Source organism: Oryctolagus cuniculus, chromosome 17, assembly GCF_964237555.1.
Source record: "Oryctolagus cuniculus chromosome 17, mOryCun1.1, whole genome shotgun sequence".
Classification (NCBI taxonomy): domain Eukaryota; kingdom Metazoa; phylum Chordata; class Mammalia; order Lagomorpha; family Leporidae; genus Oryctolagus; species Oryctolagus cuniculus.
Genome location: NC_091448.1, coordinates 17,147,042 through 17,174,435, shown reverse-complemented (window position 1 = coordinate 17,174,435; position 27,394 = coordinate 17,147,042). Strand labels below are relative to the sequence as shown.

Here is a 27,394-nt window from a genome sequence, read left to right as displayed (position 1 = left end):
GCCACAACAACAGGGAGGCAGCTAGGAAGGAAGGATGACCACGGACTGCCAGAAGCCAGGAGGCAAGAAAGAATTTTCCCCAGAGCCTTCTGACGGAACATGGTCCTGCCTGATTTCAGATTCTTGGCCTCGACAATTGTGAGAATGTATTTCTGTTGCTTTAAATCACCCAGTTTGGAAAGTTTTGTCCTAGCCCCTAGGAAACTATTGCATTTGTTGAAAAAGATATTCTATAAATATTTAATAAAGTTTTAGGTTTTCTTGATGTATTACTTATCTGAACTATCATTCTAGTTGTATTCTTCCTGTCAGAACCTTAACAGACACCATATATTCAGATTGCAAAGAAAATATATTACTAAACATTACCAAGTCTGAAGTTTAATAATCTATAATATACAAACCCTGGATAAAAATTTTAATATTGAGATATATAAGATTTCTGAAAGTTTTGCAAAACTGCTCTGTTACTGGGTGTTGAGCTAAGAGATAAAACAGGAATCATATATAAGTTATCTTTTCATACAAAGGTGGTGAACCTATAAACTAGCACACACTGTCAAGAATCTGAACTATGCATAAAGAACCAAAGCATTGGGGAGTCAACATTGTGGCTCAGTGGGTAAAGCTGTCACCATCTGCGATGCTGAAATGTGTATGGGTGCTGGTTCAAGACCTGGCTGCTCCACTTCCGATCCAGCTCCCGGTTAATGTGCCTGGCAAAGCAGAACTGTGTCAACTGCATGCATCTAAGTTTTTAAGAAATGTGTTTATTTATTCAAAAAGCAAAGAAAGGGAGAGGGAGGAGGGAGTAGAGGGGAGGGGAAGGGGAGAGGAGGGAAGAGGGAGGGAGAGGGGAGAAATGAGAGGGGAGAAATGAGAGGGAGGGGGGAAGGGGAGGGGCAACAGGAGAGAGAATTTTCCATTTGCTAGTTAACTCCCCAAATCCCTGCAACAAGCAGGACTGCGTTAGGAGCCTGGAATCCAACCACTGGAGCTATCACCTACTCTCTGCCAGAGTGTGCACTAGCAGGAAGCTGGAACTGGGAATGGAGCCAGGACTGAAACTCAGGCAGTCCAATAAAGATGTGTTTTAATCACCGAATCAAATACCTACTCCTAATTTTGAAAGAAGTTAGGATTTAATTTGCTCCTTCTCCTAAGGGAATAAAAGTATGTGTGTGAATCCTCCAGACTATATTCTCAATTATAATATGCTCTACTGAACTTTTAGAGATTTATATAAAAACCCAATTTGGAAAGGAGATGTAAGTATTCCCCAGTGGAATTTTTGGAGTAAAAGGTTTAAATCATTAGATATAGGACGCCACAGAACTTTTACTCTAAACCATGATCATACTGTTCGTCTAATTCAGCTGGTCACCCTCTAACTTTTGGCCTACTGATTAATGTATACCATTCACAGTTAAGCAATTTTCATAGGGCTTTGAACAACACTACAGACAAAAAAAAAAAAAAATCTGACACTTAATTTTCCATGTAAATTTCTCCCAAACTGAGCAAGACTTTTTTAAACTTGATTTTTCAGGAAGAAAATTCTCACATAGTGTCACTATCAAAGATAAAAGGTTTAAGTAACAATCACTTCTCGGTAGACAGAACACAGGAAAACAAAAATCCCAATCTCCTGCGTCTTACTCTGCCTAAACAATCTTTTAGGAAAAGCCTTATTTCTTAACAAGAAAGCACGGGAAGCTTAGCCGTACAACAGGAATGCATCTAAGCAAAGCAAGCAGGAAGGCTGAAAATCCTCAATAGTCATCGCCACTTTTTCATAAATGTAACAAATATGACAGTTACAGTCAATGGCTTTGTTTCCTGTTAGCCCAGATGTTCATATGTTTTGTTAGAAACATGTGTTCCATTAAACATATTGTAACAGTGTTTTCTGTACTATACTAAGCAACATTAGGCTCTTAAATAAATTAAACCACCGAATCATATCATTAAACCACTTACCTTGACAAAGTAAAAGAGTTATTGAAGGAGTAGAAAAAGATAGGAGAAAAGGGATAATGGTAGTTTTTAGCTGGGTTGAAAAACACCAGATACTTATTGCTTACCTTATTAGCACGTATCTGTTTGTAAATATCTGTTTGCTGCCGAATTCGATATTCCAAGTCGGAAACATGAGCCTGAAGCCAGTTCCAGCGACTGACAATAGCTGCACGGTCTGCAGCCCATCTCCATTCTGACCTTCGTCTCCTAAAAGGAAACAAACCGAGTGAAATCCAAGAGTAGCATAACATCTGCACCAAATGAGACAAGGGGTGAGGTCGGTGAGTGTTAACTTCTAGAGGCCCTTATGCAGGCTAACTCTAGTGTCAAGAAAAACCCAAGACCAATACACACAATGCACACGGATAAAAGTGAATAGATACTTCCAAATTAACCAAGTAGAACTGGCTTCTGGTATCCGGAACACCATTTCTCTGAATATTGTGAAACACTATTTCTCTGAAACTGCTCTAATTTCTCAGGAACTACAAGTATTTTCTTCATTAAAATAAGGCACATAAGAATAAATCTGAGGCCGGCACCACGCTCACTAGGTTAATCCTCCGCCTAGCGGCACCGGCACACCGGGTTCTAGTCCCAGTTGGGGCGCCGGATTCTGTCCCGGTTGCCCCTCTTCCAGGCCAGCTCTCTGCTGTGGCCAGGGAGTGCAGTGGAGGATGGCCCAAGTGCTTGGGCCCTGCACCCCATGGGAGACCAGGATAAGTACCTGGCTCCTGCCAACAGATCAGCGTGGTGTGCCGGCCGCAGCGCACCAGCCGCGGCAGCCATTGGAGGGTGAACCAAAGGCAAAGGAAGACCTTTCTCTCTGTCTGTCTCTCTCACTGTCCACTCTGCCTGTCAAAAAAATAAATAAATAAATAAAATAAAATAAAATAAAACTCTTTATAACACCAAAAAAGCTAATTAATACTACATAAAAATCTTTACAGAGAAAGTAATAAAACCTGATAGGCATAAAGATCCTAACAAAAGGCAGGACACATTTTTTGGGAAAGCAATTCTTACATACATCCATAAATTCAAACAAATTCCAATCGAGTTTCCTACAAAGTTTTCAACAGAAGCTAAGAAATAAGCCCAAAAGCTCCTATGACGGGGAGGGGGAGAAGGACCAAGGGCAGAGAAATTCTGCCAAGTAAAGTATAATGTGAACTTATATTAAAATATATTAAAATATAATATGAATTAAAAAAAAACAAAAACAAAAAATGACAAAAAGCAAAAGCAACAGAATAAAAAGCCTCAAAGCCGAGAACTGGACAGTTGAAAGACATAGCATTCAAATAAGTGAGGAAAGACTGAACTATTCAATAAATGATATTGAAATGGCCATTTCTTTATATGGAAAAAGTAACATTAGTTCCTTTCCTCACATAGTAACCCATAATTTTGGCTTTTCAAATTGTTAAATCTGAACAAACTTGAAAAAACAGGAGGATATTTTTGGGACTTGGAAGAGGGAAGGATCTGTTACCATCTAATTTCGTAACAAAATTAAAGATCTAATGAACAAAGTCACTGGTTTATAGAAGGTATCTATAACACATAACTAAAGACTAAATATCAAAATATATAAAAGAAATTTTTAAATCTAAAATGACAATACTTAAAATTATTAAAAATTAATTTTTACTTATTTGAAAGAATGATTGATTTTTCTGCCTCCTAGACAATTCCCCAAGTGCCTGCAACAGCTGGGACTGGGTCAGGCCAAAGGTGTGAGCCAGGAACTCAGTCCAGGTCTCTTTGGTGGCAGGGATCCAAATACAAGCTGCCTGCCAGGGTACACATTAACTGGATGCTGGAGTCAGGAGCCAGAGCCTGGAACTGAAATCAGGCACTCTGATAAGGGATGCAGAAATTACGTGTTATCTTAAACACTGTACCAAATACCCACTCCCCTCCAAAATATAATCTTAGCACACTTAGAAAATTCACATGAAATTGTAATGACCAGTAAATATAAAAAAATATTACAAGTCTCATTAGAATTTGGCTAAAATATTATTAGGTAAATAGTGTCATTTCAAACCCAGATTGTAAAAACTCAAAGTCTGGTAAAACCAAAGGTTGTTGACTGACACACACACACATATATAAAACAGCAATTCATACATTGCTCATAACAGTAAAAATGGACAACAATGCTTCTAAAGAGTAATTTGGAAATATTTTGCTAGGTGAAAAATGTAAACCCATGCATCATGAAATTCCGTTCATGAGAACATAACCTATACATGTGCTTGAGAAAACAGGCTTCATTGCAGTAGTTTGTAATAAACTAAAAATTAATTACAATCTAGTTTTGGTAAAGCAGGTAAATAAACTATAATTTATTCTTTAATGTACTTGCAAACAGCATTAACTTACACTGTATGCTATCAATATGATTAAATCTCAGAAGTCAAAGTTGCATGGGAAAACATATAAAAAGAAACCAGCTAAGAGTAAGCACCATTACACGTACACAGAAATGTATTAAGGGGTTTTAATGAAATACTGTTTACCAGGACAGGTATCATGGTACAGCTGCTTTAGTTGCTGCCTGAGACACTGGCATCTTATATCAGAGCATCAGTTTCAGTCCTGCTCCACTTCTGAGACAGCTCCCTGTTAACGTACCTGGGAAGACAGTAGAAGATGGCCCAGGTACTTGGGTCCCTGCTACATACAGAAGAGACCCAGATGGAGTTCTGGACTCATGGTTTGGCCTGGCACAGCCATGGTCATTGCAGCCATTTGGGGAGTGAACCAGTGAATGGAAGATCTCAGTATTTCTCCCCTCTTTTCTCTGTAATCCTGTCTTTCAAATAAATATATCAAATCTTTAAAAATTATTTACCGATGCAATCACTGCGTTGAAATGATTAAATCCATTGTTAAATGTAAAGACTACACGAAAACTAAAAAAAATAAACAAACAGAACTGTTGAGAATACAAATAAGTAATGAATGTATGATTATATCCGTAACTGATTTACAACAAATTCATTACCTCTGGCAGAGTTGTTATTTAGTTCTACTTGTAATGTATTTTAGTAGTTGATGCTCTGTGGCACAGTGGGTTAAGCTACAGCTTGTAACACTGGCACCCCATACTGGAGAGAAGGCCGGAGTCTCACCTGCCTTGCTGCTGATCCAGAACCCTGCTAAGATATATTGGACAACAGTGGATAATGGCCTACGCAAGTGTTTGGGTTCCTGCCACTCGGGGAGAGTCTAGGATGGAAGCCCCTGGTTCCTGGCTCCAGTCTATTTCATCCTAGCTGTTGTGGACATTTGGGAAGTGAACCAGCAGACAGATATCTCCCTCTCTCTCTCTCTTCCTATGCCTTTCAAATAAATAACTGAATGCATAAATACTAAAAAATTCTTTCAAAATCTACAAAATATTTTTCCAGAAAGAAGAAACAGTTACATGATGCTTAATCCCCCTATCTTATGAGGATATACATACTTGGTGCTATACATATACATAAGCTTCAACACTGGTTAACATTTAATATTAGGTACAATATAATGTCAATAAAAGAAAATGCAACCACAATAGGGCTAGAAATAAATTGATCAGAATTATTATAAGGACCAAGGACAGCAATGGTATTTGAACATTTTATGGTCCAAACATAAGCCATTCAATTCAACTACTGTGATAAATTATTACCAAATTATTTATCTTCTTTTAGTAAAAAGACAGTTTACATTTCCTTAGTCCTGATGGAGTCATAATCAGTAGAAGGTAGTTTTAAGTACAGTTATCTCCTTTAGTGCTAGCTGCAGGTCTAATTCCAACCTAAATTCAGGAAAGAGGCCTCAACAGATCAAGAATAACAAAGGGAACATTCTTGAGCTATAAAAATCCTTCTCTGCCTTTTGTGAAAGGGACAAAGCTAATTAGCTGTCATACCTATTCCCAATTTTCATTTTCATTTTCATTCTTCAAGGCTCACTCACCATCTTCCTATCTTGTATTTCTTGTTTCTACAAGCTCTTTTCCCTTCTCAAGCTGCCACCATACCAGGTCCCCATCTATCACCCCCTGGTCCAGTACAACAGCCTCCTCGGCTGTTCTTAGCACTAGGCCAATCATCCTATTTTCCCTACATAAACTTTCTCAAATAAACTCAAAGTCCTTCCTGTCAGTTTTATGTTCAAGGAAACATACAACTCTTCTGCTTCTTTTCAAATCCTGAGTATCCAAGGAAACAATGCCGTACAAAGGAAGGCAAGTATTGTGAAAGACTGCAACTAGAAGCCAAAGAAGATGGTAACACAACGTGGTCTTAATGATATTTACTCAGAGAAAATTTTAACAAACTGACAGGTAAGTAGCTGAAACAAAACATTACAGATGAAAATCAAAGCGAAATTAAGGTTCACTTCTGGGCCAATTTATGTTACTTCCTCCTTAGTCAACCTTGGTTGATGACGAATCCTGGCAATCTCTCCCAGTGATTCTGAACTTAGCTCCTAAGTGTTCTGGAACACCAAGCACTCTGAATTGGCAATGAATATGAACCGTATTTGTTATCTCTGAATTTAGAGGAATTTTTTTTTCTTGTGTGTTTACCGTTAAGGGGGGAAAGGGGAAAAGAAAGTAGAACACTTAAAAATCTGTGTGAAAATGGGTAAGAAAATTACCTGAAACATTTTTTTTAATTCCTAAGAATCTTGACACACAAATATCTTTTTCTCCTGTTGTTAATGAAAATCCCTTTTCCCAGGTCCTGAGGTCAAAACAACAAAGTAAAAGGCCTTTTGTTCTAATATTCCTCATGTATTCTTTTAAATAACAATATCAACTGATCTTCCTGATATCTTTTGGGAGACAGGTCAGTAAACTAATTAAAGAAAGGCAGCACTAAGGGATTACTAGCAGCAATCTTCAATTTATGAACAGGTTTCATTCTAAAAATACATCTGTTACATGATGATTCAAAACAGGAAGTGATTTCCAACAGATAATTGCCACGTTTTCATTCCACAACGTTGCTCAAGTTCTGACTGACTATAAGGAAAACTCTAGTGTCCACAAAATATCTTATGTTTGAAATACCACCAGTATGAGCAGAAAGCCAAGCTGTGAGCAAAGAGTAAGAAGCACAGAGTTAAAATCTGAGGTCAGTGGTGAATATGTTACTATACTCTCACTGCAAAGCAGAATGCTACATTATGGCAAAAATAAGAGCTCCACACTTTGCATTTTTCCCCCTAAATAAAAACAACAGTTTATTCAAGGTAAACTGTAGATGTTGCTCCCTAACATTCAAAATACAGATTTCTTACAATGATAATTTATGCCTCAAAAACAGGAGGCACTGATTTAGCATTAGGGGCATGCTTACTGTTACAAAGACTCAAAAAAAGAATACAGACTAAGGCAGCAGAATGATACTTTAAAATTCTATACTATGAATAGCTTTTTCAGTTAGTTAAATGCAATAAAATAGGATACCAATATTTGCTGTTGTAAAACTATATGACTAGTAAATTTTAAGTTGCTGCCTATGTGCCAATATTGGTTTATGTAAGAGATATTTGTTATATAAATACATTTCTATTTTTAGGTATGTCGACTCATGTTTGAAAACTTTTTTTTTTTTTGTAAAAACAGGGTTAGTTGTAAATCTTAAACAAGGGAGATGGGGGGGGGGGGGAGGCAGGCACTGGCGTAGCCGCAGTGCCAAGTGTCCTATATGGGTGCCAGCTGCTCCACTTCTGATCCAGCTATGGCCTGGGAAAGAAGTAGAAGATGGTCCAAGTCCTTGGGCCCCTGCACCCATGTGTGAGACCTGAAGAAGTTCCTGACTCCTGGCTTCAGAACGGCCCAGCTCTGGCCACTGCGGCCATTTGGGGAGTGAACCAGCAGATGGAAGACCTCTCTCTCTCTGGCATTGTGGTGTAGCTGGTTAAGTCGCTGCCTGCTAATGCACCTGGCAAAGCAGCAGCAGATGGTCCAAGTACTTGCACTCCTGCCACCTATGTAGGCTCCAGGATTCAGCCTGGCCCAGCACTTACCAATATGGCCATTAGGGGAGTGAATCATCGGACAGAATATTGTTTTCTCTGTAGCTCTGCCTTTCAAATAAATAAATAAATCTTTAAAAAAAATGACTAGGACAGACAAATCAACATAAGGACTTTTTTTTTTTGAAAGGAGATTTAACCTCTTAAATGGGAATCAAGCTCCTTTTATTTTATTAGAAAGTATACACTGAATCATCAAAAGTGTCAATAATATAATCTTTTTTGGGGTAATACAAGAGGTAATGGTTTAATTAGTTAATGTAGAACCAGTCACTACTGATTTGGGTTTAAAAAAAAAAAAGAAAAGAAGCTGGGGGAGGCACTGTGGTGCAGTGGGTTAAACAGCTGCTTTAAACACCAGCATGCCCCAGTGAAATGCCTTGGATCAAATCCTGACTACTCCACTTCCAACCCAGTTTCTTTTTTTTTTTTTTTTTTTTTTTTTTTTTTTTTTTTTTAAGATTTATTTATCTGGGGCTGGCGCTGTGGCTCACTTGGCTAATCTTCTGCCTGCGGCGCCAGCATCCCTTATGGGTGCCGGGTTCTAGTCCTGGCTGTTCTTCCAGTCCAGCTCTCTGCTGTGGCCCGGGTGGGCAGTGGAAGATGGCCCAAGTGCTTGAGCGCCTGCACCTGCGTTGGAGACCAGGAGGAAGCACCTGGCTCCTGGCTTCAGATCGGCATATCTCTGGCCGTGGCGGCCATTTGGGGGGGTGAACCAATGAAAGGAAGACCTTTCTATCTCTCTAACTCTGTCAAAAAAAAATAAATTATAAAAAAGATTTATTTATTTATTTGAAAATCAGAGTTACACAGGGAAAGGAGAGGCAGAAAGAAAGAGAGAGAGAGAGAGAGAGAGAGAGAGATCGATCTTCTATACGATGGTTTACTCCCCGATTGGCTGCAACGGCCAGAGCTGCGCTGATCCAAAGCCAGGAGCCAGGAGCCTCGAGCCTCTTCCGGGTCCTCCCGGGCAGGTGCAAGGACCCCAAGACTTGGACCATCTTTCACTGCTATCCCAGGCCATGGCAGAGAGCTGGATCGGAAGTGGAGCAGCTGGGTCCTGAACTGGCACCCTTATGGGATACTGGCGCTTCAGGCCAGGGTGTTAACCCGCTGCACCACAGCACCAGCACCAACCCAGTTTCTTGTTAATACATCCTTAGAGACAACATATGATGGCTGGTGTAAGTTCTTGGGTTTTTGCCACTCACTCAGATAGGGTTTCTGATACCTGACTTTGGACCGGCCCAGAACCAGCTGTTGCTGTTCTTTAGAGAATAAAACTGCAGATGAAAGGTCAGCCTCTCTGCTGCTCTGCTTTTGAAATGAATCTTTAACAACTCCATCTTCCATGCCTACCTACTGCGCTCCAAATGGAAGAGGTGAGTATTTCCTTCTTCTCACAAACTACAGCAAAAGCTATCGATTTATCTAAAAGTAACACCAAAAAGATGGATATATAATATAATAAACACCTGATCTACCTACTGCTGTCCCTAATTAAGTCATCTAGTTCCACTCAAATATGGAAAATTTATATGTAAATCCAGTTGAACAAGGCTAGTGAATTATCTCTTTTCCCCGATGTAGAAATTTTTGTAAAACCCCATAAAGCAATGATAAATATGTCAGAAATATCTGAATGGTGGTAATTCCATTTTTATTTATTTCAGCATTATCTTCAGCTCTTTTCTTTTAATGCAACAAGTTTTATTAACAAACTCAAAGTAAAAGGCTGTTCACAGCATGTTACAAAATTTCACAGTGCTAAGCACAATCAAAAATTGATAGATAAACTGCTGACAAAGAGTTATGTGCTACATTTTTTTTTAAAGATGTATTTATTATTGGAGATGTAAAACCACAGATAGAGGGAGAGACACAGAGAAAGGGCTTCCATCCACTGGTTCACTCCTGAAATGTCTGCAATGGCCGGAGCTGCGCAGATCTGAAGCCAGGAGCTTCTTCCGGGTCTCCCACGACACTGGTGAGGGGCCCAAGGACTTGGGCCATCTTCACTGCTTTCCCAGGCCATAGCAGAGTGCTGGATAGGAAAAGCAGAAGCCAGGACAGGAACTGGCGCCAATAGGGGATGCCAGGGCCGCATGCGGAGGCCCAGCCCACTGACAGCGGGGGCCCCAATGTGCTACTTCAAGTGAGAAAGCAGCACTCTGAGAACACCTCAGAGATTTACATTCTGTAATCTCCAGGTGATTCAGATGACTTATAAAACCAACAGAGTCAAGTAACCTGGAGACCAAAACCACCCACAGACAAAGCTCGCCAGGTTCACAGAATCCAGACTGAGGTTAGGGTCACTGTGGGACAGGAATAGGAAATCTTCAAATTATTAAGTCAAAAGGGAAACAAAGAATCAACCCCAAACCCCAAACTCCCTACCTAGCTCAAAACCTGCTTGAAACAAATAAGGGAAGGAGCAGGAAGAGAGGTTCAAGCCAGGACCTGACTTTTATTTACCAGATGGTAGACATGTAAATTGACACCCGGAAACAACAGCATTATCTGCCTCACAGTGTTACCATGTTCCTAAAATGCTGTAATCCTCACTGGCATGTACAATGTGTATATTAAATAAGAATAACTATTTAATAAATATAATAACAATGGATTTCAATTCTATTTCATACAATGTACAAAGAGGAAAGAAAAATGGGAAGATGAGATGAAAAGAAATCTGCAAGAGGAAATTCAGGAAGCACTGGTGTTTCCCCTAGCAATGTGCCATATTGTGAGTTTCCTGAGTCTCCAGCCCCACTGCCATCTCAAAGAAGTAAAAGGTAAAAACCAAAGTAGTCCATGAGTATAAACCTCACATTATCAGCAACAACTTCAATGATATCACTCACCAAATTTACAAAGATGAAGGGAATAAGGTACAGGAGGAAAAAGAATCAATGTCTAGTATTAAATATCTCATTTTAGCTCTAAATCAAAAAAAATTTACAACACAAACTTTATTATAACTTAATTCTCTTCTGTCACTAGTTAGTAGACTGATTTTAAATTCATCCCCAGGCTGGCTCTGGGAATTGAATGTCTAATTCTTTCATTTTAAACCAAATTACCTCTGAAACTGAAAAAAGACTTGCATTTTTGAGCCTTGACTCTAGTTAGGATGCTCATGTCCCACGGTGAAGTGACTAAGACTCCTGGCTACCACAGCTCCTCATTCCAGCTTTCTGCTAATGTAGACCCTGGAGGCAGCAGTAATGACATGACTCAAGTAGTCAGGTTCCTGCTACTCACATGAAAGACATAGACTGAGCTGCCAGTTCCACTCTGGGCTGGCCTAGCTTCAACCAGTGCAACATATAGGGAGTGAACCAACAGATGGCAGCATTATTTCTTTTAAAATACATTTCTGTATTTTAGTAGATTATTTAAAACAGGCATTCAATCTGTCATGAACTATCCCCTCCCTCCCTTCCTTCCTGCCACTTAACAATGTTTAAGCAATTTTTACTTACTAGGGATTATATTAGGAGTTGAAGATACAATAATAAACAGGAATTGTGGCTTGTTAAGTTTAAATGGAAGGTAAGAAATCATAACAATGACATCAGGTTTTTTGTGGGAAATCTAGGACAACTTTTAAACTGGGCACTAAAGCCTAAATTAGGACTTGGACAGGCAAACTGGCAAAGGGCAGAAGACACCAGGGGGATTGTGGAGCCTTAGGAAGAAGCAGCAACATGTGGACAAGGGGAAGAATCCACCAACGTTGGCCTGAACATCACCAGCAGTCCTGACCTTCCCTTGCTTCTTTTATCTCAAACCTTTCTTAAGTTCCAACACAAGACAAAGGATAATGAACTCACACATAACCATTAATGAACTTTTGGCCTATCCTATCCTCATTTATAGTATCTATCCCATACCCACCACGGACTACTTTGAAATCAGTCCACAGTATCCCATCATTACCTCTGTAAAGATTTCAGCATCTATCTCTAAAGAGTAAGGTCTCTCAAAAACATATACATAAATACTGTCATAATTTAAAAACCCGACAAGTAATTCTTTAATGTCAAATATCCACTTACTAGTTAATTTTTCTGGATTACTTCAGTTGTTTTGTCAATCTTATTTGACTCCTGTATGGTCATGTTTCAATTAGGTTAATACATCAAGGTTTTTTTTGTTTGTTTGTTTGTTTTTTAATCAGAAAGAGTGACAGGGCTAGGGGAGAGGGAGGGACACAGAGATTCATCTTCCAAGCACAGGCTCACTTCCCAAACAGCAGCAATAGCCAAGTCTGGATCAGCCCAAAGCCAGGAGCCAGGAACTCCATCCCGGTGTCTCACATGAGTGGCAGGGACCCAAGTACTCAGGCCATCATTTACTGCATTCCCAGGCACATTACCAGGAAACTGGATTGGAAGCAGAGCAACTGAGACTCAAGCTAGCACCCCAATACAGATGTGGACATTGCAAACAGTTAGTTAGTTAACCTGCAAAGCCACAACACCAGTCCTGCATCTCAAGGTTCTAATAGATTTTTCTCTCCTCTATTTCTTCCTCATAATTTGTAGGAAAGAATACAGCTATGGATTTTGCTGACTGTACTCGTCACAAAAGCCTACCTATGATTTTGAACTTTTAAAACCAGCAGACGGAAGACCTCCCTCCCTCCCTCCTGCGATGCTGGCATTCCATATTTCCCCAGTTCATTTCCCAGTTGCTCCACTTCTGGTCCAGCTCTCTGCTAATGGCCTGGGAAAAACAGTGAAAGATGTCCCAAGTGCTTGGACCCTTGCACCCACGTAAGAGATCCAGAAAAAGCTCCTGGGTCCTGGCTTTGGCCTAGCCCACCCTGGCCACTGCAGCCGCTTGGGGAGTGAACCAGCAGCTGGAGGAACTCTATCTCTCCTTCTCTTTGTGTAACTCTGATTTTCAAATAAATAAATAAATGTTAATTTTTTAAAATAAATTCAATGAATCCATAGCAAGCTAATTTAAAAAAATACTTTATTTATTTGAAAGTCAGAATTACACAGAGCGAAGGAGTAATCTTCCATCCGCTGGTTCACTTCCCAGATGGCCATAATGGCCAGGGCTGGGCCAGGCAGAAGCCAGGAGTCAAGAAGTCTGGGACTCCTACATGGGTGGTAGAGGTCCGAGCACTTGGGTCATCTTTTGCTGCTTTCCCAGGTGCATTAGTAGGGAGATGGAGCAGAAGTAGAGCAGCTGTGTTTCAAACTGGCACCCATATGGGATGCCAACATTGTAGGTGTACCCACTACACCATAAGGCTGGCCACACGGCAGGCTAATTTTTAAGTCAATAATTCTGTCTGGCCTATGAATGATGCTATAAATATCCAAATGGCCCATGGTAGCAAAAAGGTCCCTCACCCCTGCTTTTTTTTTTTTAAGATTTATTTATTTATTTGAAAGTCAGTTACACAGACAGAGGAGAGGCAGAGAGAGAGAGAGAGGTCTTCTGTCAGATTCACCCCTGCTTTTACGAATGATTTAAGGTGGGATGGATATTTGGCACAGTCATTAAGTTGTCACCTGACCCCCACATCCTGTATCAGAGAGCCTGGTTTGAGTCCCTGTGGCTTCCTGCTAACAGATCCTCTGGGAGACAGCAGGTGATGTTCAAGTTCTTGGTTTTGGCCTGATCCAGCCTGAGCTATTGCAGACATTTGGAGAGTGAACCAGGCAGACACAAGATCTTTCTTTCTCTTACCTTTCAAATAAAGTAAAAATAAGCCCTCCTGAAACATGAGGCAAGGGATCTGCATTAATAAAACACTTTTCAGATAGTCATTAGGCAGAAGACAAGCAAGCAAGACCACACTTTCAGAAATACCACTCTACAGATATCGAGGTTTAGGAACCAAAAATATAAAACTTCAGGAAATTGAAGTTGAACCAAAAATTAATTTGTTGGTTAGTTAGCAAGAAATTCTGGTCCAGGCAAGATGGTATAGATGCCCCACTCCCATTTCATCCCTGCTGTAAACATAAATACAAACCCTACAAGGGGTAACAGCAACAAAAACCCCAAAAACAAAAATCTCTGATAAGTAGGAAGTGGAAGGCAAACTGAGGTAGGGATCCCAGGACAGAGGAAAAACATGTTGACAAGGTGTCTAACAAACTGAGAGCAACTCAAGCCTGGCATTTTCCAATTTCCAAGACTGTAATAAAAAGTAGCCCAGAGAAACTCATTCCTCTCCTGGATGAAGGGGAGTACTGCCAGAAACATCCAGGGAATCTTGCATCAACAGCAAGGATCAACTAACAATGAATCTGAACGTAGCAGCCAGACTGGTATTGTGTTACAGGGTAGTGGGATAATACTACTTTTCTACCCCAAATCTAGTCTGGCTGTTTCCAATCTGAGTAAAAACCCATTTACTTACAACATCTACGAGGCTCCCAAAAGGTAGTACCCACTACCACCAGCATGCACCTGCTACTTCTCTGACCCTATCTCCTATTCCATTCCAGGCTCATTCCATTCCACTGAACATCTGAGTCAGCTGAACCACAGGGCCTTTGACTTGCTATCCCCAAGGCAGACATTCTCACTTTGTCATCATTTCCTCAAGTCACTCCATAGAAACTTTCCCTTAACTTTTCCATTAAAATCCTAGCCCTTCCCCTTCCCCCCAATATATACATCTTTCCTTCCCTCCTCCTGGCTTTATTAATACAACTTTCATGAAAAAGTATTTTTAATTACCTATCTTATTATCTGTTTCCTACACTAAAACCATCTCCAGGACAGAAGTTTTGACTTGCTCACTTTCATGCTTTATTCACATTGAGAGCTTTGAACAATACCTGGCCAATAGCAGGTACTCGAACTTTTATTAAAAGAGAAGGCGAGATCGTTGTGGCACAGTAGGCAAAGCCGCAGCCTATGATGCTGGCATCCTTTGTGGGCACTGCTTGGAGTCCTGGCTGCTCCACTTCAGATCCAGTCCCTGCTAATTTGTCTGGGAAAGCAGCTGAAGAAGGCCCAAGTGCTTGGGCCCCTGCCACCCACACGGGAGACCCCGAGGAAGCTCCAGCTCCTGGCTTCAGAGTGGCCCAGTCCCAATCCTTGCTGGCTATTTGGGGAGAGAACCAGAGAACAGAAGTTCACTTGCCAGCCTCTTCTCACCCATTCTGTAACTCTGCCTTTCAAGTACATAAATCAGTCTTTAAAAGGGGTGAGTGGTATGTGGGAGACCTGCAAGAAGCTCTTGGCTTCACACTGGCTCAGCTCCGGCCGTTGCGGCCATTTGGGGAATGAACCAGCAGATGGAAGACCTTTCTCTTGTCTCTCCCTCTCACTATATGTAACTCTACCTCTCAAATAAATAAATAACATTCTAATAAATAAATAAATAAATAAATGGGCAAGTGGGTAGAGGGAAGCAGGAAGGGAGAAGGAAAGAAGGAATACAGGTTAGAAGTGTGATGCTAACTTCCCCCCCCCTTTTTTTTCAGGCAGAGTGGACAGTGAGAGAGAGACAGGTGACTTCACAAGCCAAGGATATAAATGAACATGCAGCTTCTACCTTGTTCACTGAACATGGAAACTCCAGGTAAGAGATCTTAGAACCCTAAGACTGCCATGCTGAAGAAGCCATGTATACAAACTTAAAACAAGGGTCCTAGCTGAGTCAAGTCATCCAGGCTGCCTAACAAAATACCCAACTTGTGGGCGAAAAAGTTGGAATTGCCTCTCTAGTCCCAAATGTTTCAGACCCTAGCCTCCAAATCTCCTCAGGTGAGGCACCACATACTAAAACACAGAAAAGCCATCTCATCTGTATCTCAACTTTTATCCATAGAATCTATGGGGGAAAAAAATTCAGTTTAAAGTGATTTGTTAACCTGCAATGAATAACAGAAATAGTTGTTATCCTATCAAATCAAGTATTTCCATCCTTTACCACCCAGCATTGTATGGTATATTCATCAGTATTAACTCCTCTAAAACGTTAGCACACATACACCAGGAGTCATGTTTGAGAATGTTTAGGGTAACAGTACTACAGAGCAATGGAACAGCTCTAATTAACACTCCCCACCCCGACTCAATTCAGAAGTCCAATCTGGCAAGAGCAGGAAAGCAGCCAGAATGTTACTAAGAAGGCAAGGGGTCCGATTTTTTTTTAATTCCCTATGATGAAAGCGTATCATTTAGAGTAAATGGCATAATCAACTTTGACTTAGTACTATGTTCTCCAAAGAATACTATATTTTAAAAGCAAAGCAAAAACTATACAAGTATAGTTGTGTGACACATTTTTATGTACTATATAAAAAATACTTCCTATGCACCCAAATAAAGTAGAGAAAATAGTAAGAAACTTCAGGTACTCACCAGGAAGCTCTGGGAATACATACAGCTGTTTTGCTGTTCTCTCACCACTTCTCTTGTATTTCTTACAGCCCTGACCACACTGTACTCTAATTACATAATTAAATGATGTTTCTTTCCCTTTCTTTGATCAATTGTGAACTCTGAGGGAAGGACAAGGTCTATTAATCTTTGCATACCTAGGGTATAGCCCAATGTTTGGAACTGTGAGGATACTGAATAAAGTTTGCGCCAAGAATCAAAATGCCTTGGAGATTATACTTCTCAAAGGCATATATATACATGTACTAGTGCACATAACCTATTGTGGTTAATAAAGTACTGAATTAGAAACTCTAGCTAAGGAGCCGGTGCTGTGGCTCACTTGGTTGGTCCTCTGCCTTGAAGTGCCAGCATCCCATTTGGGCGCCAGGTTCTGGTCCCAGTTGCTCCTCTTCCAGTCCAGCTTTCTGTTGCGGCCCGGGAAGGCAGTGGAGGATGGCCCAAGTGTTTGGGCCCCTGCACCCGCATGGAAGAAGGGGAGACTGGGGGGAGGCACCAGGCTCCTGGCTTCAGACCGGCGCAGCGCCGGCTGTGGTGGCCATTTGGGGGGTAAACCATTTGGGGGTGAACCAACAGAGGAGGACCTTTCTCTCTGTCTCACTAACTCTGTCAAATAAAAAATTAAAAAAAAAAAAAAAGGAAACTCTAGCTAAAATTTACCCTTGCCATAATTAAAAACTCAACATTTGCATATTGGTTCGTGTCCCAGTTGCTCTACTTTGGATCCAGTTCCCTGCTAATGGCCTGGGAAAAGAAGCTGAAGATGGCCCTGCCACCCATGTGGGAGACCTTGGGGCCAGCACTGTGGTGCAGCAGGTTAAAGCCCTGGCCTGAAGCACTGGCATCCCATATGGACGCCAGTTCATGTCCCGGCTGCTCTTCTTCCCATCCAGCGCTCTGCTATGGCCTGGGAAAGTAGTAGAAGATGGCCCAAGTCCTTGGGCCCCTGCATCTGCCTGGAAGACCTGGAAATGGCTCCTGGCTTCGGATGGGTGTAGCTCCAGCCGTTGCGGCCATCTGGGGAATGAACCAGCGGATGGAAGACCTCTCTCTCTGTCTCTACCTCTCTCTGTAGCTCTTTCAAATAAATAAAATAAATCTTTAAAAAAAAACTTATGGAAAAGACAAGGGAAAATTACCAAAATGTTAGTGTTTATTGGAAAACAGGATTACTAATGATTACTGCTTGGTTTCCTGCATTTTCAAATGTTTAAGTTTTTTTTGTAGAATTTAAAAAATTGTAATTAAAAAGAAAAATCCAAACACTCCAGTGTTTCATATCCTAACAATGAATCTGAGTCCCAGATTTCACTGTTACCATTTTATACCTCTCATCACAAAAAAGCAACTTTCAATTATAGACAAGTTATAGGTAATCAATAGTGCCATTGTTTCTACCATAATACACTTTCAGAAAGAAAAATTTTAAAAATTGCTAATCCAAAAGCAACAATTTTTTTAAAAAAAGATTTATTCATTTATTCAAAAATCAGCATTACACCAAGAGAGAGAAAGAGAAGAAATCTTCCATCCGCTGGTTCAATCCTCAAATGGCTGCAATGGCCAGGGCTGGGCCAGGCTACAGCCAGGAGCCAGGAGCTTCATCTGGGTCTCCCACATGGGTACAAGGGGCCCAAGCACTTGGGCAATTCTCCATTGCTTCTCCAGGCACATTAGCAGGGAGCTGGCTCAGAAGTGGAGCAACCGGGACTTGAACCAGTGCCCATTTGGGATGCCAGTGCTGTAAACGGTGGCTTAGCCCACTGGGCCACAACGCTAGCTGAAAGCAACAAATTTTATAGAAAAATTTTGGAATTCTTGAAAGCATGGATATTCTACTCTAAGAGTATTAAGTGCCTATTGTATGACTTTAACTATAGGAGATACACCAAATTAAAAAAAAATTAGTCCCTGCCACTAAGATCCTGTATTCAAAACAATATGATCGCACAGCATGTAAGACGGCACTTCAGAAGCTCATGTCCTATATCAAGCGCCTGAGTTTGAGTTCCAGATTCACTCCCAATTTCTGTTGTGCACCCTGGGAGGCAGTAGATAATTAATTGCTCAAGTGGTTGGATTCTTGTCATCCATGTGGAAGATTTAGATTGAATTCCTGGCTTTTGGGCACCTGGGAAATGAACCAGTGGATGGACGTGCATACTCTATTTGTCTCTCTGTGTCTCATTCTCGCTCTCTCTCAAATAAATAAAAAAATTTTTTTAAAAAATATGGTGCCTAATTGACTCTAAGGTCAAGCTCAACAAAGGTAATGATGGGAAGGTCAATGAGCCTATTAGATATAACTCTCTGAAGGGCTCACAGGGAACTGGTCCACAAAGCTCAACAGAGACCTCAGGAATGTGTGGCTGAACCAAACAGCCACATTTTGAAACCATCACTATGGTTCTGCTATTTCTTATACATATTATTTACTATTATAAATCAGTTAATGGAGTTGCAATATATTAGCAACATCTAAGACAAAAAATGTTAAGGATGCTGTGAAGAGGGACCATATCTGCTTCAAGGAATGAATGCAAAAGTGAAGGGTAATTAAGCAAAATGGAAAAGAGGGCTACTGTAGACATCTGATTTGTACGAACTTAGATCTGAGGAAAGAAAATGGAAAGAAAGAAAACGCAGACCTTTGTCAATGACCGAGAGCAGAGAGAGGACAGCACAGCATGAGGCAGTATCTCTGATTTAGTGAGCTAACACTGACTAGCAACTGAAGTCTGTAATTTACATCAGTTCACTGTTCTGGGTTTTGACAAATGTATAAAGACATGTGTTTACTATAACATATACCAAAAACAGAGATAGATTCAAAGAGCGAATGCTATCTGAGCATCTCACTATCTTTATCATGGCAATATAAATGCAATTCAACCTTTCCTCTGTTCCCACCTACTTTTACCTACTTTTTCCCCTATCTTCTCACTGGAGTAAAGAACACCTTCCATTCACTTGCTCTGACCAAAAAACATTTCTCTTTCACAACCTATACATCCAGTCCCTTCTAAACACAGGAATCTTCAGAACAGTCATGGAAAATGTGTACTATAAAAACACTATACATCCATTTCAAAATTTTTATACAAAAATAAACTTGCTCCCTTTTTCAACAAACTTTCTGACATACTCTTGTAAACAGAGAATCACTTCTCACAAACTCCACCACTACCACACATGACCCGGGCCACCATCTTCTCTAAAGTATTATGACAACCCTTGGACTTATTTTTCCACTTCTAACTACAGCAGTCAGTGGTCTTTTCAAACTAGGTCATGCCACTCCTCTGATCAAAGGAGGCACTGGCTTTCTGCTTTAGAATAGAGCCACTATTATCACCTGTCTCCCACCTCCCTCAGTTTCCACTGGCTTGCTTGCTGTGAATACTGCAGGCAGGCTCTGTTCCAGGGGCTTCTGCACCTGCCATTTCTTTTGCTCAAATGTCTCCCTAAACGTCCCCACAGCAGACTGTGTGTCTCTGCACACAATCCTACTGTCAGCTCTGCCTTCCCTGATGATCCCATGTAGTGCCGCAGCATCCCTTTATTCCCCGCTCCTTTGACTTCTCCATGTACTCACCGTCACCTGACACAATACACATTAAACATATTTACTGTCTTGACCTCAAACTAGAAAACAGGCGTAGGGATTTCTATCTCTTTTGTTCTCTGCAGCAACTACAAAGTGCTGGCCTTCAACAATAAGCACTCAGCAATTATTTGTTGAATGACTGAACAAAACTGAAGAGTAATAGGTCCTAACGGTGACATAATAGAATTCTTAGGAAATTAAAACCATAATGTAGCAGCTTCAGTCCAAACAGACAAAGCCTCAATTGTCAACAAGTCGGAATGGATTCTGGAATCATGAAATGTTCCTTTACTCTCTCAAGCCTTTAGAAGTTCCTCTCTCAGAAAAGTGTGCGTGGTCTCAGAGCCTGAGCTTCTGCCCTTAGGGATTCCCTAATCTATCTTTTAGTCCTTATCATAGCCCCTAAATACACCAAAAGAAAGAGATTTAGGCTGTTACCATAAAGACAAAGTCTCATTTAGCTGGAAGTACATAAAGGTAAATATTCATGCTGCAAAATGTGAAACGCTTTTATCATATTCATAACAAAAGTGCTGTCAAGATTAAATGGTTAAGAAATATTGCAGTGGAGGGGGTCGCCTGTCAACTATAAAGCTTGTTACAAACAGTGAACCTTCTCTAATCAAGCAACTTTATACTTCAGTGCAAATAAAAACACTCCTAAAACCTGGAGTCTTTGTTTTCTTTTTTTTTTTTTTGGACAGGCAGAGTGGACAGTGAGAGTGAGAGTGAGAGTGAGAGAGAGAGAGAGAGAGAAAGGTCTTCCTTTTCCGTTGGTTCACCCTCCAATGGCCGCCACGGCCGGCGCACTGCAGCTGGCGCATCGCGCTGATCCGAAGCCAGGAGCCAGGTGCTTTTCCTGGTCTCCCATGCGGGTGCAGGGCCCAAACACTTGGGCCATCCTCCACTGCACTCCCTGGCCATAGCAGAAGAGCTGGCCAGGAAGAAGGGCAATCGGGACAGAATCCGGTGCCCCGACCGGGACTAGAACCCGGTGTGCCGGCACTGCAAGGCGGAGGATTAGCCTATTGAGCCATGGCGCTGGCTTAAAACCTGGAGTCTTACCCCTAAAGGTATCTGGTCTACACAGGGGCACCTCCCCCAATGTCAGAGGAAGAGCCCCTTATCTCCAGTTATACTATATTGCAATATTCAGACAATCACATTCAGACAAAGCCTCTTACATAAAATAGGCAGAATGAGAATTCCCTGCTCACTAATACAAAAAACTCTGACGTTCATATAAGTATAGGAAAGAAAGAGAGTTAAAGAAAAATGTGGATGAACCAAAATTTCAAATTTACAGATCAATTAGTGCAATTGTGTTTGGTAGTAGCAGACTCAATCACTATTGTCTATTTCATGTCGGTCCTCAGGATTTAAAATCCCAAAAGGATAGAAACGGATGAATATATTACAAGTTAGTAGTGTTAGTTAACTGTCACTTATTACAACATGACAGGTCTGGTACTTGACAAACAAAACTAAGGTTTGTAACAACCCAACAAATTAAACAGTTATTCCAAGCTATTAGTTATCAGAGACTGAGTAATCTGGACAAGGTCATAGTCCGCAATTTAAATTGCATCTCAATAAAGCTGCTTGTTTGTTTTTAAGCTTTCGAACTTTCCCACTGAATCACACTGCTTTTCTTGGTCAAAACTAGAATCTACATGACAGACATACAAAGCATACTGGGTTGTGGACAATAGCAAGGAGTATTACCTATGAAATATTTTAGCATATAAATTAAAGGAAAAGAGCTTAAATATGAAAATAATCCATTTCCCCAATTCCATGAGATTCAGGTCTTGGATCTTTTTCACAGTGCCTCCTCCCAAAAACATTTAAGTGTCCTAAAACGATATATAAAGAAGAACTTACATTATCTTGTTCCTTCGGTTAAGTAGTTAAAAAAAAAAAAAAACGTGAAAACATCTCTGGCTGTACCACCCAAATGAATTTGCCCATCAGTAAAAAATTCTTCCTTCAAAAATTGGTCATGGTCACAGTCAGCCACCCTGTACACAGCATGCAACTGGAATGTGATGCTGATAAAGGACAGCAGTGCAGCCTCGGGAAGCCCAAAGGGCCTTTACAACTGCCACTCTGCAGACTCACCACTAGGCACATGCAGAGGTCACGGGAGCCACTAACAACCATTCTTAACAAGACGTCTTTTCCAGATCATAACCACTTTCCCTCTAGGAGTTCAGAAGTCATTTCTCCCCATCTCAGTTGCTAAGGGTAAGTAGGCCAATCACAGCTCAAGGTAGCCAGGATTTCTGAAAAGGAAATGACTTTGGTGTTCTCTTCAACTTCAAGTATGAATCAGGGAAAAACAATACAAAATTAGCTGGAAAATCTATGCTCATCATCTTCAAAACATCAAATAAGAAAGTTTCAAGAAATAAAATGCTGGGGCCCAGCGCTGTGGCGTAGTGGGAAAAGCTGGCACAGGCAGTGGCGCCACCACATGGGGCACCGGTTCGAGTCCCAGCTGCTGCAGCTCTCTGCTTTGGCCTGGGAAAGCTAAAGAAGATGGCCCAAGTCCTCAGGCCCCTGTAATTGCCTGGGGGAACCGGAAGAAGCTCCTGGCTCCTGGCTCCGATTTGGAGCAGCTTCAGTCATTGCGGCCAACTGGGGAGTGAACCAGTGGATGGAAGACTCCTCTCTCTCTCTCTCTCTGCCTCTCCTTCTCTCTCTGTAACTCTTCCAAATAAATTAATAAATTAAAAAATGCTGATGAATAAACAGCATTATCTGTAAATTCTCCACTATTATAAATCATTTCCCACATCAGTTACCAGTGGAAGTACATAATAAGAAAGCACACATAGACTTTAAAACAGAACACTGCATTACTGAAGACACCTAAATCTTGCTTCCTTAATTCTTAACATGGCCTACAAGAGACCTGTCTGATCTTCCCCCTGCCTCTATCATCATCATCTCTTGGAAACATTCCCAAAGCCACTCCTTGTTCTTGTATGCTCTAGCCACAATGGCAGAGACCAAAGGTGAGTTCTTCAGCAGGCTCTCTCACAAGACTCTGTGTTTGCTATACTCATCATCATTACAATTTTAGTCATTTGATTCAAGCAATTTTTTTAACATCTATTATGTTTCAAGGTATCTTTGTTACAGTGGTAAAAAAAGGCAAAGCTCCTAAAAAAGAAATTTACATTCCAGAGGTGGATGGGAAATTAAAAAGCCAAAAATGTGTGTGAATGCATGCACATGCATTAAAAATATCACTTACAGGGAATGGTGTCTGAGACACTCCTATGGATGCCCACATCTCCTACAGAAATATCAGAATTCAAGTCTAGGCTCCTGCTAATGTACACCCCAGGAAGCAGCAAGAGATGGCTCAAGTCCTTAGGTCCCTGCCTCCCACGTATGAGATCTGGATAGCTCCTGGCTCACAATTTTAATCTGGTCCAGCTTGTATGTGCTCTCTCATTCAAGTAAAATGAAAATAAAAGTGGCAGGGGGAGATTTTTACAAAATATTACTTATGAAATGTGTTGTAGGGTCCGGCACTGTGGCATAACAAGGAAAGCTGCCACCTGCAGTGCCAGCATCCCACATGGGAGCCAGTTCGTGTCCTGGCTGCTCCTCTTCCGATCCAGCTCTCTGCTATGGCCTGGGAAAGCAGCAGCAGATGGCCCAAGTCCTTGGGCCCCTGTACCCACAAGGAAGACCTAGAAGAAGCTCCTGGCTTCAGATCGTCCCAGGAATAGTCACTGTGGCCATTTGGGGAGTTAACCAGTAGACAGAAGACTTCTCTCTTTCTGCTTCTCTGTAACTCTGCCTTTCAAATTAATAAATAAATCTTTAAACAAGAAAAGTGTTATAAAGAAAAGCTGTTCTTTTATAGCTGGTGCTTAATAATATCTCTTTATAAAAAGTGGCAGGTACCTGAACAGCATGAATAAATGAACCAAGATGACAGGAAGTCAGGGGAAAAGCTTCCCAGGCAGGAATATGCTTAGCTAGCCACATTACAAGTAAGAAGATGAGCAAGACTGGGAGCACTATGTGCCAAGGAAAAAGTGGTAAGATGGTATCAAAGAGGTAAACAGAAGCAAACAGAACCTGCACCTGAAGGAGCTCATAAGCCTACAATGAGTTTGAATTTTAGACTAAGTTCAACAACAAACCTCTGGAGAAATCAGAGCAGGGCATTTACATTTCGAAGGGGTTTTGACTGCTGTATGGAGAATACACTTTAGATGATCAACAAACAGAAGCAGGGAGACAAACAGGCTTCTGAGGCTGTCAAGGCAAAAGATGACAGCAGCTTGGATGAGGGTGCTAACCACAGTCAAGATGAGGAGGGCTGTTTGTATTAAGAATGTATAGGGGGGCCAGCGCTGTGGCATAGCAGGTAAAGTAGCTACCTGCAGTTCTGGCATCCCATATGGGCATCAGTTCGAGTCTGGGCTGATCCACTTCTGATCCAGCTCTCTGCTACGGCCTGGGAAAGCAGTGGAGGATGGCCCAAGTCCTTGGGCTCCTGAACCCATGTGGGAGATCCGGAGGAAGCTCCTGGCTCCTGGCTTTGGATCGGCACAGATCTGGCTGATGCGGCCAATGGGAGAGTGAACCAGTGGATGGAACACCTCTCTCTCTGCCTCTCCTTCTCTGTGTAACTCTTTCAAAATAAGTAAATAAATCTTAAAAAAAATTTTTTTTAATTTTAAAAAAGAATGCAATAGGAAGGTAGAGTCAGCAAGGTTTGCCAATAGGAAGAATATAAGTAGAAAAAGAAAAAAAAATCCTTCATTTTGTCTCTCCCTATGACTGCCTAAAGCAGGGGCCATGTGTCCTAGAACAGAGTTGCAGTACAATACGTTCTAGCTGAACTGATAAACGGAACACCTTAAAGATAAAAATTCCCAAATTTAAAAAACAGATATCCATGGAACTTGCAAACTCTATTCCACATAACAACCTTTCTGAAAATCAAAATCATGTATATAAAATTTGCTCATTTCAGAAAATGTATCAGTCTCTGGGCAACAGTGCTTTGTTATGAAGTCCAAGACTGGCTATACCATCTGACAGGATTACTTAAACTGACAGACATACCTCACCAACTAGTCCTCTGCTATCAGGAATCCATTAAATCAGTCATATTAAAAAAAGTAGACTTTAAAAAAAATCTATATATACATATTTTATTTGAAAGACAGGGTGAGAGAGAGGTATCTTTCATCTGCTGGTTGACTTTCCAAATGCCTATAAAAGCTGGGGTTGAGCCAGGCTTAAGCCAGGAAGCTAGAACTCCATCTGGGTCTCACACATGGGTGGCAGGGACTCAAGTATTTGGGGGTATCATCTACTACCTCCTAGGAACTTTAGGATAAAGCTGGAATAGACGCAGAGGCAGGACTTGATCCCAGGCATTCCTACAGGGGATGCAGGTGTCCCAAGCAGAAACTTAACCTGCTGTACCACTCCTGCACAGCAAAGTATTCTTTGATAGTGCCAACATTAGAATTATTGAGGGAGCCTTTTAGTTTCTTTTACCAGTTTGTTATTTTTAGATAACATTCTAATTTACATCATAGCCAAGTTTTAATGGCTCTGCTAAAAGAGAGAGAGAGAAAGTTCAAAAAAATTAAGTAGAAAGACCATGGTCAGGTAGAAAATAGGCAAGGGCTCTCAACAATAATCAAATGAAAAGATGTCTAACTTCACTCATATAAAGTAATAGGGAAGTTTTTAAACTATGAATGCTACAGAATTTAACTGGAGGTAGGTCCTGGAATTTTTCTTCAATGCTTTCAGGCTGATTCTAACTTGCAACCCAAGTTGATATCTACCAACTCATCGTGATACAGATTACAGTAAATTTAAATAAAAATCTTTTATTTAACCTGAGCCCTCACAGTGGTAACACAAGTAGGCATTTTGGATCACAGATAAAAGAACTTGGCTTGGAATTGTAAAAGGCTTTTTCACACATAGTCAATCAGATCACACCAGGACAGAACAGAATTTAAATACAATCTTTCTCTCTCATCTCTCTCTCTCTCACACACACACACACACACACACACACACACACACACCCTGGTTAACTCCACCTACATTCTTTCCTATGGCTTGCACTTTGGAACTGTAATGCTAACAAAGCAGCAAACCTAGACAGTCCATTTAAGATGTCTTCTTCCTGTAATGCTGTTTTAGCACTCTACAGAACAGCAACTGCTACCAAATACATCTCCCAATTAATCTTTGCCTAGAGGGGTCAGAACTGTACCCTAGCAGGTAAAGCAGCCCCCTGCAGCACCAGCATCCCATATGCATGCCGGCTGGAGTCCTGGCTGCTCCACTTCTGGCCCAGCTCCCTGCTACTGTGCTTGGGTAAGCAGCTGAGGATGGCCCAAGTCCTTGGGCCCCTGCACCCATGTGGGAGACTCAGATGAAGCTCCTGGTTCCTGGCTTTGCCTGGCCTAGCCCTGGCTGTTGCAGTCATTTGGAGAATGAACCAGTGGCTAGAAGACCTCACTCCCTGCCCCCCTGCCAACTCTTGACTTCCAAATAAATAAATAAATCTTTACCTAGAAAATACAAGAGTACCACAGTTCTATCCTTCTTTTTCCCCCTCCCTCATCATTCATCAACAGCTAACCCTGAACATCTATAGATGCATCAAACCATTTACAGGAGTACAGAGGAATGAAATTTCCAGTCTTCAGTTGCAAAATAAATTTCTTTAAGACATTCTTTTGAACAGAAGAGTAAAGCTTTAATGAACACACAAGCCTTCTCATTTTCCTAACACGTCAAGGTGGCTGCCACTGTTTTTTATTCAATCACACTCTAGATTCTCTATCCTGCTTTTAAAGAACAAGCTATTCTACATATCAGTATAGACATTCAAACTGCCACCCAATTTTTAAATATCATAGATACGGCAAAACCCTTTCCTACAGTCAAGGCTATATTATAAAATAAAAGAGAAATTTAACCTAGGTTTTACACTGATTTCTACTCTCCACCATATATTAAGTGGTTCTTCAAAACTGATAGGCAGATGGGAATACAAGTAAAATAGGAGTAGCATTTTAAGGCATAGTATTAGGCTGAAATAATTCCTGGAAATCTGAAATTAGAACACAGGAGACTTTCATTGTAGATTTATATTTAAAATTCAACTGATCAATTAAGTATTTCCCTCAATAAAATTACTTAATTACTGCTTGTCCTATTTTAATCATGCAAAAGCATCCATCACTCTGCAAAACTGACTAGTATGCCCCATGCATTAAATAAACCTGAGTACCTAAAATGAACCTATCAGACAAAATAATT

General features: G+C 40.9%; 1 protein-coding gene across 6 annotated transcripts in view; it reads right to left on the bottom strand.

Annotated features, from left to right (window-relative positions):
• Nucleotides 1-27,394, bottom strand: part of KANSL1 (KAT8 regulatory NSL complex subunit 1) — a 182,143-nt gene that overhangs the window by 51,022 nt on the left and 103,727 nt on the right. For all 6 annotated transcript variants that reach the window (XM_017349250.3, XM_070060558.1, XM_002719458.5 and 3 more), the window contains one exon: nucleotides 2,085-2,226. In XM_017349250.3, coding sequence (XP_017204739.3) covers nucleotides 2,085-2,226 — 142 coding nt within the window. The remainder of the gene's footprint in view (nucleotides 1-2,084; nucleotides 2,227-27,394) is intronic.